At 44.9% G+C, this 19,562-nt stretch overlaps 1 protein-coding gene across 1 annotated transcript in view; it reads left to right on the top strand.

Moving 5' to 3' along the window:
• LOC111949901 (numb-like protein) overlaps nt 1-19,562 on the top strand; it is a 52,016-nt gene that overhangs the window by 25,992 nt on the left and 6,462 nt on the right. Inside the window, 5 exon segments of the mRNA XM_070433972.1 lie at nt 3,316-3,466; nt 11,378-11,452; nt 15,733-15,807; nt 17,675-17,815; nt 18,253-18,460. Coding sequence (XP_070290073.1) covers nt 3,316-3,466; nt 11,378-11,452; nt 15,733-15,807; nt 17,675-17,815; nt 18,253-18,460 — 650 coding nt within the window.

The following is a 19,562-nucleotide window of genomic DNA, read 5'->3' as shown; positions in this document are numbered from 1 at the left end:
ATCCTGTGTTGTGTGATGTGTGTGTGTGTGTTGTGTGTGTGTGTGTGTGTGTTGTGTGTGTGTGTGTGTGTGTGTGTGTGTGTGTGTGTGTGTGTGTGTGTGTGTGTGTGTGTGTGTGTGTGTGTGTGTGTGTGTGTGTGTGTGTGTGTGTGTGTGTGTGTGAAGGTGCATTGTGTGCGTGTCTTTTAATAAAATGTCTTTCTCCACATCAAATACACAGAGAAAGGCAGAGAAAATAGAATGGAGGTAACATCATAAAAGATGCTTCCTGTTTTTATACATTAGAAGTTTTTTTCCTCACTACTCACCATTCCTCACCACTCTCTTTTTGACATGGCCGGGGAACGTTCCCGCAACGCTCCCCGACCTCCGGTAGAATCTAATCATTAGCTGTCTGTCACAGTGCGGCAGCGGCTTACCCCTGACGACGGCTAGTTGGTCTATTTCCATTAGCTTTGCTAAACGTTTTCCCTGCTCCCTGCCCGTGGTCAGGCTTTTCTAACTGTGGGAGACCATACTACTTATATTAAGAGAGAACTATATTTCTCTCTCTGAAGGCTGTGTGAATTGGAAACTCTGTTGTGCATCTATAGTTCTACCATTTCTGAACGAACTAGTCCAATGTTCTGCAAACCTAATGAGCATGTGGAGTGGTTTTGTCTCAAATTGTTTTCCACAGGCTAGAACAGACGTACATTTTTTCCATAGTCAAATTGAAGTAGGGCCCTCATCTCCTCTCTTTGTGTAGAGAGAGAAAGGCAAAGAGAGAGACATGAAGTGAGAACCGGGACGAGGGAGGGGGCAAAACGGGAGGATGACTTCAGTCTACGGTAAACAAAAGAAAGACAAAAAGCCGTAAGTCATTCCCCGACCAATCGCACTTTCCCGTTACAATGTACTCCAGATGTGTCCATATGTAGGGTGGCAGATAGCCTAGTGGTTAGAGCGTTGGACTAGTAACCGAAAGGTTGCAAGATCGAATCCCTGAGCTGACAAGGTAAAAATCTGTTGTTCTGCCCCTGAACAAGGCAGTTAACCCACTGTTCCTAGGCTGTCATTGAAAATAAGAATTTGTTCTTAACTGGCTTGCCTAGGTAAATGAAGGTAAAATTAAAAAAATTCTTTAAATGAAAATATTGGGTGAGATGAAACTTGGCATGGGCCTATACAGTGTGTGTGTGTATGTTTTTTTTTGTTTTACTATCCTTCGCCGATCCCCACAATGAAAAAGGCTCTTTTAGGCTCAGGGGCAAGGGTTAGAAGTTAGGGTTAGGTTAGGGGTTTGGGGTTAAGGTTAGAATTAAGGTTAAGGTTAGAGTTAGGGTTAGGGTTAGGGGTTAGGGAAAATAGGATTTTGAATGGGAATCAATTGTTTGGTCCCCACAAGGATAGTTAAACAAACGTGTGTGTGTGTGTCTGTGTCTGTGTGTCGGTCTGTCTGTACTCAGCCTTGGAGATGCATGTTTTGTAAAGCTACAGGGGTCTAGGCCTATAAGAAGTTAGACGTGAGAGGTTGGGGTGTAAAGGGGGATGGGGGATGTTGTCAAGGTTTCCTTCACTGCCCTCTGGCTGCAGTTTGGTCTGGCAGTGCCAGTGTGCCATCCTCTGAATGCTGGGTCTGTGCTGACTGGAGTGAGTGGCAGGGCGCTGGGTACAGGGGGTTGACACCCTGGCAGAGAGAGGCACGCAGCAACACTGGGACCTCAATCGGATGAGATTGAGATTTCAAAGTCCCCTCCCTCCCCCTCCCCCCTCCTCCCACCCCTCTCACCCCCATCTTCCCCTCTCCTTTTCCGACACTTTACCTCCCGCTCTCTCATTCTCATTCCTTCTCTGTTACCCTCTCTTACACTCCTCTCCCGCTCTCACTCTCTCCGTCTATACTTCTCGTTCTCCTCCCCTCTGTCCCTCTGCAGCCTCCTTGGCAGGAGCTCAGCCGTTAGATCACATGACCTCATAGCAAGTCGATTAGATCAGCCCTGAAACTGGAGCAGAACACCCAGAGCCCTGGCCCTTGCCTGGGCTGGCCCCCCTATGTCTCTAAGCCCACTCCCCTGCTCCTTCCCTGGGGAGACATCTGACGCCAGCTGCCCCTCGCCCCCCCCTCCCTGCACCTGTTCCAGTGGGGGCCGCCGGCCAGGTGCCGCGCTGCCAGCATGCTGCCCAGAAACACCCTCCCGCCTGGCCTCTGAGGGACCTGCCGCTCTTGGCAGAGGCCACATGCCAGCAATGCCAGCGACACCAGGCTCATTTCAACGCACCACGTAAACAGATCCCAATGTGCGTGTACACACACCCAACCTTACCCACACTTTCACTTCCGCCGTGCCATGCCTCACACCTGCTACCCATCCCGTAAGGTGACAGAGCTGTGTGTACGTGTGTCCCAGACTTATCTAATAGCAGTGTGTTTGAGTCAGTATATAAACCTTGGCCTGTGTGTTTTAAGGGAGGAGAACAGTTCTACAGGGCTGCTTTGGAAGAGCTTTATCTAGATCAGCTGATTATACTTTCTGATCAAACTTTTGGGAACACTTCAACACACCAACTAGACAAATACTTAGTGAAAGCCAGGAGAAAAGAATGCCGAAGCTTGGGGCAAGACCGCCGAGATGCCCAAGATGGTAAGATCATTTGAGAGGATGTCTGTTCCGCTTTAAACTGGGCCGTGCGATATTCTGAGATGTTTCTCTTTCTCTGGTTCAGTGTTCATACTTGTACAGCGAGAAACTGACTCCCACAAAAAATAACTCATTAGCATTTTTAAACAGGACTTGTTTTGATAGTGTCATCATGTTTCATTATGAAGACGTTGAAATTACCAATGCAAATGAGGTATTCAGGCTGAACGGCCTAATTAAGTGTGTGTGTGTGTGTGTGTGTGTTTACATCCGGCAATAATTCCGATGTTCAAAGCCCACAGGATGAAAGGACTGTCTGGGCTTTGTGGGTTAGCTCTACCTGTAACCCTAAACATTGATGGAAATGTGATTAAACAAATTTAACAGATATAGCTCTGTATAGATATTTAATGATGATAATATGGATTAAATTGCTAGGTTGTAAAGGATAGTAGCGTTTTCACACACCTATCATTCATTTATCTCAGTTACAGCGTTGTCTACGGTGGCCCATAGGGGCAAACGCTTTCTTTCTTTAAAAAAGGGTTTGCCCCTCTGGGCTACCATAGTTGTCTCTCCCGCTTTCAGAGCAGAGGTGTCATTTCTTGTCACTGTCGTTTCGCCCACATGGCTGTCACGAGCACACACTTAACACATACTTACCTCGCCCCCCTGTCTGTCTCGGTCTCCATAGCAACAGGGAGCCCCAGACCCCGGAGATGAATAAGCTACGTCAGAGCCTGCGCAGGAAGAAGCCCACCTACGTGCCYGAGGCCAGCAGACCCCACCAGTGGCAGGCCGACGAGGAGGCCGTACGCAAGGGCAAATGCAACTTCCCCGTAAGGGTAAGACTGAGACCTCTGTCCTGGGACCTGGTCTTAAACTGACTCTTAACTCAACCTCAACCTAACTATTGTTACTCTTAATCTTTTGGTTCAAAATGTTGAGGTATAAGATTCAATTGGTTTACTATCTGGGACAGCAGGGAAGGAAGTTGTATTTCGTCTTACAAAATCACACCTAACTCTAGCCTTAGATCTAACTTAGTTCTGACTTTTACTTTTACACTTATCCTAAGTCCCGTGGCAGTGTGATCAGTGGAACAGAACAGAACCTGACAGTAATGATGATACTAGTTCTAGTGATGAGACTTAGCTGTCTCTAAGTCTTTCTGGAGGCCCAGTGAATGGGGAGAGATCAATAGTGAATAGTGCCTAAGGGTGGATGAGGAGAGATCAATAGTGAATAGTGCCTAAGGGTGGATTGGGAGAGATAAATTCTACCTCCTCCCTGGTGAAACTGCTGCGTGATTCTCTTCCACTCCTTTGTCTGAGGTGATTTGCCTTATACGACAGCCCAACTGCATTGTGGTATATAAGCACGCTCTTAGTAATTCCACTCTGGTTCCCCAAAATCAGCTGTAGTCTATGCGTAGGATGGATGGATCCTTATATGCAACTGTAAAGAACAGAATAGTGGAGGAGTAGATTCCTACTATCAGAGTGCTGCTCTAGGGTAGTAGAGAGGGGAACAGTAAGACAGAAGAGACAGAGAAAGAGGGACACAGGGGAAGTGAGGGACGAGGGCAGCGATAGAGAGGGTGAGTGAGATTGAAAGAGGGGGGGGGATAGAGAGGAGGGAACATTTCTAATGGAAAAGGCACTTGATGGCATGCTTCAGATCCCCAGCAGGAAAAGCTAGCAGCAGTCATTACCCCACTATCAACGCCTCTCTCCCCTTCACCAATCTGTCTCTCCTAGCTCTTCAGCTGCTTCCTTCAAAACAAGACTATAGTTTACCCAATTGTATGGCCCACTAGGTTTCAATTAATTAACATAGTGTAGTTTTAACGAACCGCTAGCTTGTGCAAGGCACATATTATCGKCCTCATGTTGTGAGCTAGCTAGTGGTTTGTAGTAAAGCTAGCTGCTAGACTATACTACAAACGCTACTGGTGACACTTTGTGGGGATKATTTTGAACTGCATTTAATTACACCAGGATGACACATAACATGAAGCAAACAAATTGCAACTTTATTTCAAGCAACATGTATTTTGAAGTGACATCAAATGAACGTTAATATATTCCTTTCTGCACTACCTGATGATAGTGATATTTGCTAGTAATGTCTCTGACCTGTGCATGTCATCCTTAAGGCCTACCTTCATTACAGCCCTGACATTCTGAGTATCATTTGTGTTAGACGCTATTCATTTAACTATTCAATCAGCTCTTGTTTTGGAGTAAGATTGACGTCTAAACCCACTAACCATCTACTGTACATCGGCGTTCTTTGTATGATATGAAATAAAGTGTTGATTCTTTGAATTATGTACAGTGTATTTTTTGGTCARTGAACTTTTCCTGTTTGTCTGTTTTATTTGGTTGTCACATGYTTTTGGTAGGATAATGGACCCTGCTTTGTGGGTATGAAGTGCTGTTGTGGACAGGGTTTGCATCCTAGGTCAGCCATAAAGGGATTGTTACACCCACACCAATGATCAAGGACATCAGCTTCAGCTGCAGATCTGTGCAATATCATCAGACAAAATGAGTGACAACCAAATAAAACAGACAAACAGGGAATGTTCAATGACAAAAAAAACACACTATACTTAATTCAAAGAATCAACACTTTATTTCATATCATACAAAGAAGAAAGTTAAATGAATAGTGTCTAATACAAATAATCAGCAGAATGTCAGGGCTGAGCTGGAACCGAAACCTGCACACCCAGTAGCTAGATCTCTAGCAGCAAGGTTGGCCATGCATGTTCTAGATTTATGCATTGTTATTTTTAACAGTATTTTTGTAGTCTTACAACCAATTCTAACAGTAAACCAATAGTATACAGTACCAGTCAAAAGTTTGGACACACCTACTCATTCCAGGGTTTTTCTTTATTTTTACTATTTTCTACATTGTAGAATAATAGTGAAGATATCAAAACTATGAAATAACACATATGGAATCATGTAGTTACCAAAAAAGGGTTAAACAAATCAAAATGTATTTTATATTTGGGATTCTTCAGTGTAGCCACCCTTTGCCTTGATGACAGCTTTGAACACTCTTGGCATTATCTCAACTACCTTCATGAGGTAGTCACCTGGAATGCATTTCAATTAACAGATATGCCTTGTTAAAAGTTCATTTGTGGAATTTCTTTCTTTCTTATTGCATTTGAGCCAATCAGTTGTGTTGTGACAAGGTAGGGGTGGTATACAGAAGATAGCCCTATTTGGTAAAAGACCAAGTACATATTATGGCAAGAAAAGCTCAAATAAGCAAAGAGAAACAACAGTCAATCATTACTTTAAGGCATGAAGGTCAGTCAATACAGAAGATTTCAAGAACTTTTAAAGTTTCTTCAAGTGCAGTCGCAAAAACCATCAAGCGATATGATGAAACTGGCTCTCATGAGGGCCGCCACAGAAAAGGAAGACCCAGAGTTACCTCTGCTGCAGAGGATAAGTTCATTAGAGTTACCAGCCTCAGAAATTGCAGCCCAAATAAATGCTTCACAGAGTTCAAGAAACAGACACATCTCAACATCAACTGTTCAGAGGAGACTGTGTGTATCAGGCCTTCATGGTCAAATTGCTGCAAAGAAACCACTACTGAAGGAACCCAATGAGAAGAAGGGACTTGCTTGGGCCAAGAAACACGAGCAATGGACATTAGACTGGTGGAAATCTGTCCAAATGTGAGATTATTGGTTCCATCTGCCTTGTCTTTGTGAGACGCAGAGTAGGTGAATGGATGATCTCCGCATGTGTGGTTCTCTCCATGAGGCATGGAGGAGGAGGTGCGAGGGTGTGCGGGTTCTTTGCTGGTGACACTGTCTGTGATTTATTTAGAATTCAAGGCACCCTTAACTAGCATGGCTACCACTGCATTCTGCAGCGATATGCCATCCCATCTGGTTTGCGCGTAATGGAATTTTAATGTTTGTGCTTTTCTTATAACTAATTTCTGTGTTCTATTCATATGCTGTTCTATAAACCAATTTCTGTGTTCATGCAAGTGGCTGACTGTACAAATCCTCACTATCAGTAGCTGCAATTTGGCAGTACGCCCAGACCTTGTTTTGTGAATGAACGAAAGATATCTCAGTTTCAAGGTCTCAGCTTAGAGAGAAGAAGCCTCGTGAGGTATTGGTCTGTCACATGTTATGAACCAGTATTGGTCTGTCACCTGGATGAATGATTAATTATTCAAAATCATACAAATAACTTGTCTGTGTATAGCCGTATATAAGACAACTGCTGGGACTGCCCCGGCAGAGCTCCTGATTGACATGTGTACTATGGTGCATTGAATTTGTTGGAACCTCTCCAGCGTGCTGACAATAAACAATAATTAATTTAAGGTTGACTTTGAGTGTGCCTCCGTAACAATTTCCATGACATTTGACGTCACGACATTTGACGTCACAAACCGGATGATTACTTCTGCCTGCAGAGCTTTCCAGTGGGGGTCTGTCTGCGAGGAAAACCGGCGGTGTTTTATGAATCGTGAGGGAAATTCCTMTCTGACCAACAGAGGACGGGGKCCCGCCCAGACCAGAKCCTTTACTGTGAGCTGCCCAGGAGGAGACGCATCATAAGAATTTCCACGAAAGGACTATCAWTTGTTTTTCAACAGGACAATGACCCAACACACCTCCAGACTGTGTAAGGGCTATTTGACCAAGAAGGAGAGTGATGMAGTGCTGCATCAGATGACCTGGCCTCCACAATCACCCAACCACAACCCAATTGAAATGGTTTGGGATGAGTTGGACCGCAGAGTGAAGGAAAAGCAGCCAACAAGTGCTCAGCATATGTGGGAACTCCTTCAAGACTGTTGGAAAAGCATTCCTCATGAAGCTAGCCAGCTGACGTTACCAAAATAGATAGTTAACTTGATAAACACCTTGCCAGTGTGCTACACATCATCCTGGCGCCACATCCTCCCGTTGCTAGCTTTACTATCCATGCATGCAATGCAGCCCGCTGCGATGCTTCTTTGGGAAATCTATAAACATTCATTTAAAAAAATAGATTAAACCCTGGTCGTCAGGACCTTCCCACTTGCAAATACTATGGCAATTCTAACTTTAACCTTGAGAAAACAACTAGACCAGGGGACTCCAACCTTTTTCCAGCATGAGAGATACTTTWAAAAAATTAAGCTAGCTACTCATTTTTCATAGCTTTTAAATAGGCACATTCTTCTCTTCTACTTTACCCTGCAACTTATTCCCGGGTCCTTGGTGTACAAAAGATGCCATTATAACTGGTAAAATAATGGTTAATAAACAGTATCTGGCATGAAAGGCCCCATGAAATTAGCTTTTGTATATTCCCAAATTCTGTTTTCGCTGTATTATTTTACCTGGTTTAGAATTGTTTTTATTTTTGTTCCTCTCAACAGTTTAATTATTCATAGAGAAATTATGCGTAAATCACATCAGGAGATTGGATTTTTGAGTGTAATTCCCCTTTAATTGTGCATCTAGCAAGAGAGGAATGTGTTGGCATAGGGTTTCTAAACACAGAGGCACAACATCGCAAGACTTGCGGGAACACTTGTGAAATAGACCAAACAGGCCAGGCCAGGGTTTGTGGTTTGAGAAGGAAATGAGAGAAGTGAAAAACTCTTCCTTAGAGTTGTTAATTGTCTTGAAATCTAAAGGCACATCCTAGATTCGACCCAATGTCTTAAGTAGTTGAACATGTTATTACTCCAACCTCGTGAGTGACAAACTGACACGTTTTCATTTTGGTCCAAAAACTACTTTACATCGAAATAGTGCCTTTAATTTGATGGCCTGCACATGTGCAGTTCGGTGTGCGATGACCGTTAGAACCGATTACGTATTTCTACGCATGAGCTTAGCTACCCAATGTCGCCATGACATCACCTACAAGTGTGTTCGGGGGAGTCTTATCGGAGAAGCAGATTTAGCTTATCTTCATATTGGACTGTCTTTGGTGTCGGTCTAGCAATGTTTATGTTGCTAGGCCTACTGCTGCAGCACATGTCATGGCAGAGTTAAAAAAACAATGCCCACTCAATTGATATAACGAATCATGATATAGTTCTGTGAGGCAAGCCTACTTTGCAGTTATTGGGGAAGGTCTTTCTGTCTACCCACAAAACGGTTATCATTAGCATCGCTGTCTGGCTTCATGGAGTGATAATCAAACGCTCACACAATACAGACAGTCGGGCAATATTGCTGGATATTAATTGGCAGATATTATTTTATGTTTGGATTTTTAAGCCAATAGTGGCAAACCTAGGGTGGGATAATGTAAATGTGGGTATGATTGGATAATAGCTGGGAGTTTTATGTTTATGACTGTTAGTAATGAAACAAATGCATGTACTTTCATAATGGCTTGGCGAGCTACTCATAGCTGGGCTGGTAGCTACTGGTAGCTCGCGATCTACCCCTGAACTAGACTAAGTTAGCTGGCATAGCTCGCTTACAGCCGCAACCGAACAGCTGTTGTTTACAAACGCACCGCAAGTTCTTTGGGGTCCTCGTCAGAAAGCTGTTAAAAAGGTCTATAAAATTCTTAKGTTTATTGGTCGCTTACACAGATTTCCAGGTGTTATAGCAGGTGCAGCGAAATGCTTATAGAGCTAGAAACAAGGCGAGCGTGTCTTTCGGTGCCGTCTTGCTACAAGACCATAGTAGCAGTTGTTTGGAGCACCTAGTAGTAGTGTTTGGAGGATGGCCAAAGGCTACACAAGGTGTCTCTCTCTCAATTCAATTAAATTCAAGGGGCTTTATTGGCATGGGAAACATATGTTAACATTGCCAAAGCAAGTGAAGTAGATAATAAACAAAAGTGAAATAAACAATACAAATGAACAGTAAACATTATAGTCTTGCTTAGGGGACTCTTCTCCAGGTTCATCTCTCTGTAGGTGATGGCTTTGTTATGGAAGGTTTGGGAATCGCTTCCTTTTAGGTGGTTGTAGAATTTAATGTCTCTTTTCTGGATTTTGATCATTAGCGTGTATCGGCCTCTCTCTCTCTCACTTTCTCTGTCTCTCTCTCTTTCTCCCTTTCTTTCTCTCTTTATCTCCCTCTCTCCAATGTTCCCTCTAAACTGCACGTAGGCACAGAGTTCCCCAGGTTGCACAGAAGAAATATCAGCACGCGTGGAGTAGCACGAGATTTAACTTCACTCAGCATGCCCCTTTACTGTGGGAATTGTGATGGAATCAACCCAATATTAGCCACTTTCAATGCCACATACCAAAACAAAATTAAAAGACTGTATGCAAAACTAACTATACAAGAGATTTTGTTGTAGGCAGATCGCATTGGAGTAGGATTCTACTGCATTGACAAGCACATACTCTACACAGACCGGTGCAGCATAACCAATCAGAGCTGCAGTAGGCCTATATACAAATAGACCATTGCCATATATGGATCTGTGCCATTCACTTTGAACTGGACTGTTTTTACAGCATGAGCAGCCATGAGTAGATGCGCTTGTTTTGAGATCAAGGTGAGAGCTACATGTAGCCACGTGTGCACATTTTGTTAATGTCCTTTGCTAGTTAGTGAGTTAATAGCCCAGATATAGATCATTTGTAGTCAGCAATGCTTCCTACAAGAGCACGAAAGGTGTGCATTTCTAGACATCTTTGAAAAGCAAGTCAGGTAAAGAGCTTTTTTTGTCTTAAAGGGGCTGTGTTGTATTTTGAGACAGGCTTGAATAAACTAAGTAGCCAATAGGCAGTAGCCAATAGGCAGAGGGTAGAATCTTTTGTCTAATTCTCTGTAATAATGGTATGGGAATAATGATGCATTTTATATTTTGTAAAGTGGTTTCTTGCATCAAACAGTTTGTCTGAATGACATTTTCTCCATTGTTTTGATGTTTAGCCACTCTGTTAGGCCTACGTTATGATCAAATATCCACAATAGCCACTTGATCACTGTTAAAACTAACTTAAAGCGAGTACAGCCTTTGTGTTCCCAGTAATCGTGCACCGAAAGTTGCACAGAATTTTCACAAGTGTTAAAGTTTGTGCTCAGAAGACCTGAAATTTGCTCAGTGATGAAATCTTTTTGATGGAACATTGCCCCTCTCTCTCTCTTTCCCCCTCTCTCTCTCTCTCTCTCCTCCCCCTCTCTCTCCCCCATCCTCTCTCTCTCTATCTCTCTCATTTTCTCTGTCACACACTCACTAAGCCACACATAACTCTAAATTGGGTAAATAAAGTGACTCATGCTTTCAAAAGGCCTACCGGTATACGGAAAGATAGTATACAATCTATTTGAGGCATCTTTTCGGTATGTTTTCCACTCTGCTGGCTTGGCTCAGAGGAATGGGTTTGTATTTGACAAAAAACATTCTGGCAACCTAATTGTCTCTCCAAGGGCCTCCGACGCACCACAGGGAACTCTGGGGGTCTGGAAATCTAATCCTGTAAAAGGACTCTATCCTCCCTCATTCATCCTCATTATTAGCAGCTGACACAGTCTGGTGGCTCACTTTGGAATGGATTGACTTACATTGTTTTGTGATCATGTGAATGCAGAGGAGATTAACTACATTGCATAGGGTATTTGGGCATATTTGTGTGTTCATGCAGTTTGTAGAAATCTTCATAACAGCCTTTGCATCTCTGAGTTTTAATGTATCTCTCATTCTCTCTCTTTCTGTCTCCATCTCTCTCTCGTTGTTTCTCTTTCTCTGTCGCTCTCTCTCTTGCTCTCTCTCCATCTCTATCTGTAGTACCTGGGTCTGGTGGAGGTGGAGGAATCCAGAGGGATGCATGTGTGCGAGGAGGCTGTGAAAAAGCTCAAAATTGTAAGTATCGCTCCACTCTAACCCCCTGCTGATACCTCTCTTTTATGTATGTTTATGTAAGCTGCCATGTTTTGTTGTATAGGCTGGTATTCTTATCCTGGTGGAGTTATAAGATATCCTGCACCTTATACAGTAGTCCAACACACACATGCACACAAGCACTCACACTCACACACACACACGCACACGCACACACACACACACACACACACACCGATACCACTGCAGTCTCTTGCTCCCTGTCTTAGATTTTGTCTGCTTTTTTCATTTCACCTTTTTCATTTTTCCCCCTTCCAATTCCCACCGTTCCCTTATTCACCTCTTACCTCTTATCTCCAGATCCATATCTCCTCTCCTCTTCAGACCTCTACCTCTATTTTGTCTTGAAGCTCAGCCCAATCCCACCCCAATCATCTGCAGTAAATTCCTAATCTAAGCCCCTTGCTTCTCCTGTCGGGGCTGAGCCCTCCTTAGAATCAGTAATGAGCTCAGCTACTCAGACCTGACCATCCCCGTACCACAGCTTTAGAACAGACGCCTTCCGCTTGGCCCCCTGGGAAGGCAGGCTCGCCCAGGCCGTGCGAACAGTGTGACACAGAACAGGCCGGGTCACACAAGCACAAGCTACAAAGAGTGAAAAAGCGACCATAGCATGTGCTGCTGCCCGGGCCAGTGCTGCTGAGAAGCCTGGTATACTAGACAGGGTCTTGGGGATAGGGTGGCATGCAGTCAGAGTGGGGTCAGGAAGGAGGTGACACCCCCCTGTCAGCTCCCAGGCTCTCCCGCCCTCTGGGCTCTGTCTTTAGGGAAGGAGTCGGGACAGCAGGCCTAGACCCATGGAGAACCCAGAGACGGCTCCAGTGTTTCACTGTCTTGTTTGTTTTCCCAGCCTGACTCCTTTTTCCCATCGTCTTCCATGGGCTTTGTCCACTGCTCAGCAGGGTAGTTATGTGTGTGTGTGTGTGTGTGCGTGTTCGCAATCTAGCGTGTGTGTGTTTCTTCTGTCCTTTAGCCTTTTTCCCTTCATCAGGAAGTCTGCTGCACCCTTGTCGTTTCCTTGGTCACTTTCTTTTAACCTGTCCATACACTTATTCCCCTCCCTCTCTCTCTCCCTCTCTTTCTCTTCATTCTGCAGTATAGCGATTGTCTGTCTGTCCTTTGGCTGGTAGTCAGGGAGGAACGCTTAGCTTCTCACAGAGGCTCTCCTCTTCCTCTCCCCCTACCTTCTCTCCATCGCGTTACCTTGTTTTTCACACGCTTCTCTATCTTTTACATCCTCCTACTCCTCCTCTCCTCTGGTTCATCTCTATCACTGCCTCAACTCTCTTCCTTCCCCTCTCCTTTACTCTCCCCTCGCTCTGTCTCTTCAGGATTATGCAAAATACTTACGCTTTATCGGTTTGCCACGCTTTTTTTTTTCAAAGTCATTTCCTGCAGCACTCAGTCTCCCTCGTCTCTCACTCTTCCTCTCTCTCTCTCTCTTCCTCTCACACACACCACACACCAACACACACACACACACACACACACAACACACACACACACACACACACCCCCTCAGTTGGAGTGCAAGAGCACTGCTCTCCCAGCTACCCTCTCATGTTGATGGTATTTTTAACCTGGCCTTGTTCTGGTGCCCCTGCTGAATAGATACAAGAGGCTTGTGAAGTGAGACAGCCAGCTGGCTCCCCTCAGTAGGATACCCTCCTCTATTTCTCTTTATCTACTGCTTCCTACAGAGAAACAGAACAACTGGGACATGCATTCCACTATTGCCACTTGAGGACAATGAAAACCCTTAGATCTACTACACAGCCATATGTTTTAGGCCTCTGTTGATCTGACTGCACCAGCCCTGCAGCATCAGTCACATAAGTTCACAACTGCGGATGCCGGGCCAGAGTGACAGAATGGCTCTGTGGTGTGACTGGAAGCCCCTTGGTGCTGCCAGTGCCCCTAGTGTTGCAGCAGGGCTAAATCCCAGCCCCAAGACCAGGGACCACTAATAATAGACCTAGTGTGAGGATTACACTGCCTTATACCTGTCCTTTCTCTCTCCTTCTCTATCACTCTCTCTCTGTCTCTCTCTCTCTCTCCCTCTCAATTCAATTCAGTTCAAATTGCTTTATTGGTATGACGTAACAATGTACATATTGTCAAATCGTACTTTGGAAATTAAGTGATTCATTTACAATATTAACATAATTAAAATAATAATAATCAAGATTGTCAATGTGACAATCAGTAACAACAATAACGATAGCAATGGCATAGTGGACATGTGCAGGTTGGTTGGTCTGTCAGACACTGCCCCTCATCTTATGGCAGGCAGCAGTGTAGTGCACTGCCAACCCACAGCTCTCTGCGTCCTCCCCAACTTGACAGGTAGCCTATTTTCATCAGAGAGGTCTTTGAAATCTTGAATAAGAGTTTCAAATTTGTGGAAATGACTCATTGTTTTATATTTTTCATGTTTTGTCAGGAAATGCAGCTCTGTCTCGGGTTCTGCTGTGGTTCAGTGGTTGCACAGCCTTTCCTCTACAGGGAGCCAGGTTTTCCTGTCTACCCTTCTCAATGGCAAGGCAGTGATCACTGAGCCTGTACTTTGTCAAGGTTTTGATCAGTAACCATGGCCAAATAGTTAGCCACGGTGTACGGTCGATTTAGGGCCAGATAGCACTGTATTTTGCTTTGTGCTGTGTTTCCCAATAGGTCATGTAGATTTGTTTAGACTGTATTGTAATTTGGTTTATTCTGATTGATTGGATGTTCTGGTCCTGAGTCTCCAGTGTGTTAGTAGAACAGGTCTGTGAACTCAGCCCCAGGACGGCTGGATGAGGGTCCTGAGGCTCCAGTGTGTTAGTAGAACAGGTCTGTGAACTCAGCCCCAGGACCAGCTGGATGAGGGTCCTGAGGCCCCAGTGTGTTAGTAGAACAGGTCTGTGAACTCAGCCCCAGGACCGGCTGGATGAAGGGTCCTGGGCTCCAGTGTGTTAGTAGATAACAGGTCTGTGACTCAGCCCCAGGACCGGACTGGATGAGGGGTCCTGAGGCTCCAGTGTGTTAGTAGAACAGGTCTGTGAACTCAGCCCCAGGTCCGGTCTGGACTGCGGGTTCTTGAGGGCTCCCAGTGTGTTAGTAGAACAGGTCTGTGAACTCAGCCCCAGGACCGGCTGGATGAGGGGACTTTTTTTCTTCTCAGCTCTTGGCATTGCAGAGTTTGGTAATTATATGAGAGGGGGTAGCTGTATTTTAGATGTTTCTAAAACTTAATTGCTCTTTTTTATTTTTTTTATTGTATTATTAGTGGATATTAACCTAATTCTGCCCTGCATGCATTGTTTGTAGTTTTCCTCTGGACATGTAGGAGAATCAGAACTCAGCATGCAGGGTTTCAATGGGGTGTTTGTCCCATTGGGTGAAATCTTGTGGACCCCACACCTCGCTGCCATAAAGTGCAATTGGTTCAATGACACAGTCAAATAGTTTTAGCCAAATTTGAATAGGTATTTCAATTTGGAATTCGTTTTTTAATGGCATATAATGCCCTGCCTTTCTCTCTTAGTTAATTCACTYCCTCATTTAGGTGTCCAGCTGAGCTTATTTAAACCTAAGTAATTGTAGTGTGTGCAGTACTCTGTATTTTGTACCAATTGAGAACTTTGGTCTAATTCCCTGAGATCTGGATCTTCTCTGGAAAATCAATATTTTAGTATTTTGGGGGTTTACTGCCAGGGCCCAGGTCTGGCAGTACTGCTCTAACAAGTCCAGGCTCAGCTGTAGGCCATGTGCTGTGGGTGACAGCAGGCACAGGTCATCTGCGAAGAGCAGGCATTTAACCTCTGAATTGTGGAGAATTAGACCAGGAGCTGAGGATTTGTCTAGAATAGTGGCCAATTCTTTGATGTAAATATTGAAGAACGCAGGGCTGAGATTGCAACCCTGGCAAAGGCCTCACCCATGGTTAAAGAATTCTCTTATTTTCTTGCTAATTTTGATGCTGCACGTATTGCCAGTCAGATTTAGTTGTCATATATTTTACCCCCTACACCACTTTCATTAACTTTGTAGAACAGTCTTGTATGGGTGGAAATATGATCAGTCATGCAATGTTTTGGTATAAATCCAATTTGGTTTTTACTCAAGACAGTGTGCTTATTAAGGAAGCTTGCATTTATAATACTACAGAAAACTCTCTCTCTCCCGCTCTCTCTCTCTCCCTCTCTCTCTCTCTCCCCCCCTCCCTCTCTCTCTCTCTCTCTCTCTCTGTCTCTCTACAGAGTGGGAAGAAGACAGTGAAAGCAGTTCTGTGGGTGTCCGCAGACGGTCTTAGAGTGGTGGATGACAAAACCAAGGTAAGAGTGTGCCTGCAGGGCTGTTAGCATAAACGTGTGTGCTAATTATACATACAAACAAACACAGTCTGCTTCCAGATGTAAACAGTGGCTAAACATGATACAGTAGCCTGGAACCATAGATACCCCTGCTCGTGGTCTCTAGCTCTGTAAGTCCAGATTTCGTATGACAGAGCAAGTGTACAGAACTTCGCAGTATATTTGAGGTTTAAAAAGGCTTCTGAAGTTTGCAATTTCCACCTTAAAATGTCAGACTTGATGTTCCCTTACGAAAAATGTATCAACCCCTACAAACATTTCCATTAATTATAATCCACATAATAATTACCATTTCCTGTTGCTGCAGGATAATTATTCTGCTGTAGCAAACTGCCTCAAATTAAGATCCTACGTCAGTAGTAGGAAAAGTATGTTGGAAAGACAAAGAGAGAAAACTGCTCAGCAGGCGAGAAGCTGACAGTCACTCCCCAGTCACTCCCCAGTTACTCCCTCTACCCTCCACCTTCTCCCCCCTTCGGCTGCTGCTCTCCCGCCTCTCCTTACACACCCCGCAGGTCTCTCTCTACCCCAGCCCTTTCCCAGGTCACCTGCCATTCTCAGTCTGGGCTTAGATTGATGATGTCACCCTTCAGACTCAGAGCACAAGGACCGTACCTCGTGCCTGTCCCGATGACTGTGTTTATCCTCGCAGGCCAGATTAGACTTGCTTTAGACCGGACTGTGAGTTTTCACACTTGACATGTGTTACTGATGGATGTCAAAGGGGGCTTTGGGTAGGGGAGGGAGACAGTACACACACACATAGTGTTTTATTTTTATTTGACAAACACACACAGAAACACACGCACACACCTCAGCAGGACTGTCTGGCCGCTAGGGGCCCCTATTGCGAGTGCAATTACCCACCTTTCTTTTCAGGCCAGAGAAAAGAAGGGGGGGGAGAAACAGTCCCACTAAGCAGTCTTTTTTGTTTCCTGTGGCAGTAGACAAATGGACCACCCCCATCCTCCCTCAGCATCCCTCCACCTCCCCCCTTTCTTGTAATCCCATCTCCTGGTCCTCTCAAAGTCAATGTCAAAGAACACCACCGCCACAGAGAAGAAAGCCCCATTTCCCTTCACCTCTGTATCTGACCCATGTGACATGACTCAGCACTGTGCCCCCTTTCAGTTTTTCTGTGACATGCCTCTGAGTGATCCTCCACCCCCCACAAACCCACACCCCTCACCTCTATCCACCCCTAGGCAACCCAGCACGCACGCACGTATACACACACACACACACACACACACACATAACCAGACGTTCACTTCCCCCACCAGCCTCTCTTCATCTACTAATTGGCTCTGAATGAAAATACTGTTATTTATTCCTTGCCCACTTCATTCATTCCCCTCTTCCTATTCCCCGATAGAAGAGTGGAAGGAAGTCCCTGGATGAGTGTGTGAGCCCCATTTCCCTTTCATCTTTTTGTTTTCCACTCTGACTCAAAGGGTGTCGGGGGCCACTAGTGGCATGGGGCGGGGGGGGGGGCGGGGGTAAGAGAAGGGGCCCCTTCCTCACCCTATAGTCCCCTATAGTCACTAGCCAAGACTCCTGAACGAGCTTGATACAGATTCTGGAACAAGAGAAAAAGTGGTTCTCCATGTTTTACAATATGTTTTGTAGAGCTGTAAACAAGATTTAGTACTTGAGAGTAACAAAGGTTGATTCTCGGGAGATTATCTTTCCTCGCCAAGTAATGACATTTTAGTTGGAGTGTTTTAATCACATGCATTCTCTGTAGGCTACCATGTTATGTGTGATATGTTTCATTTATGACGTGGTCAAATCAGCCTTCTCTAACACGCCATCTCTTTGACTTTAGGACCTCATCGTAGACCAGACCATTGAGAAGGTGTCCTTCTGCGCGCCCGACCGCAATTATGACAAGGCTTTCTCCTACATCTGCCGTGACGGCACCACACGCCGCTGGATCTGCCACTGCTTCATGGCCCTGAAGGACTCGGTGAGGGTGTGTGTGTGTGGGCCCAGGCCCAGCGACTAGATTAATCCAGTKCCCACATCGCTCGCCCAGAGATTAAGATTAGGATTACTCTAGGGTTATCTCTATCTCAATTGCTTCTTGGAGCGCTATCGACTGTGACCTTCTGGCACTCTGAGCCACATTTCCTCCAGGGTGATAACCACTTTTATAGCATAATGGAATGAAAACGGAGTGCCAAGTCATCCCTCACAGACATGGTTCTGGTTTGATAAAGCATTTTCCAGTAGGGAAATTGACTGGCTTTAGGCTATGTTCAGACTTGTCAATTGTGTCTTTTTTTGTATTAGTGCCCATTCACACATAACAGAGTTTTACAGACACCCAAACACGCCCACGTACACAGACACACCAAAAGGGAATTGAGGAGGGGTGTTGACCGGGTGTGTTGTGGTCACCAGGGCGAGCGTATGAGCCACGCCGTGGGCTGTGCCTTCGCCGCCTGTCTGGAGAGGAAGCAGCGGCGCGAGAAGGAGTGCGGCGTCACAGCCTCGTTCGACGCCAGCCGCACCTCCTTTGTGCGCGAGGGCTCGTTCCGCGTGACGTCGTCCAGCCAGCAGGGTGGCGAGCGCGATGACATCATGAAGCAGCTGCAGGACAAGAAGAAAGGTATGAAGAGCAGCACAGACACACAGACAGAAACATCTGTCACTCACATTCTAATGTATTCCTGGAAAGTTACTGGAAAGTCAAACGTGTCCTGTGTTATCGAGCTAACAGGAACAGGAGGATTCACTCACTGTTGATCGTTGTTGTTGTTCATCTCAATCACTCTGAAGTGTAACAACACATATACTGTATGTTGGCAGGTAGTAACCTTTATCAGTGTTATTGGCTGTAGTGGTTACTAGTTGTAGTCCAACATTAACCCAGGTCATTATAGTCCAACATTAACCCTGGTTATTGTAGTCCAACATTAACCCGGGTCATTATAGTCCAACATTAACCCGGGTCATTATAGTCCAACATTAACCCTGGTTATTGTAGTCCAACATTAACCCGGGTCATTATAGTCCAACATTAANATTGTAGTCCAACATTAACCCGGGTCATTATAGTCCAACATTAACCCTGGTCATTATAGTCCAACATTACCCCTGGTTATTGTAGTCCAACATTAACCCGGGTCATTATAGTCCAACATTAACCCGGGTCATTATAGTCCAACATTAACCCTGGTCATTATAGTCCAACATTAACCCTGGTCATAATAGTCCAACATTAACCCAGGTCATTATAGTCCAACATTAACCCAGGTCATTGTAGTCCAACATTAACCCTGGTCATTATAGTCCAACATTAACCCAGGTCATTATAGTCCAACATTAACCCTGGTCATTATAGTCCAACATTAACCCCCCTGGTCATGTATAGTCCAACATTAACCTGGTCATGTATAGTCCAACATTAACCCGGTCATGTTAGTCCAACATTAACCCGGTCATTATAGTCCAACATTAACCCAGGTTATGGTAGTCCAACATTAACCCGGTCATTATAGTCCAACATTAACCCTGGGTCATTAATAGTCCAACATTAACCCTGGTCATTGTAGTCCAACATTAACCCGGTCATTTAGTCCAACTTAACCCAGGTCATTATAGTCCAACATTAACCCTGGTCATTATAAGTCCAACATTAACCCAGGTCAATGGTAGTCCAAACATTAACCCTGGTCATTGTAGTCAGACGTTTAACAGTCCCATGTCAT

Source organism: Salvelinus sp. IW2-2015, linkage group LG22 (assembly GCF_002910315.2).
Source record: "Salvelinus sp. IW2-2015 linkage group LG22, ASM291031v2, whole genome shotgun sequence".
NCBI lineage: Eukaryota > Metazoa > Chordata > Actinopteri > Salmoniformes > Salmonidae > Salvelinus > Salvelinus sp. IW2-2015.
This window is presented reverse-complemented; position numbering and strand designations above follow the sequence as displayed.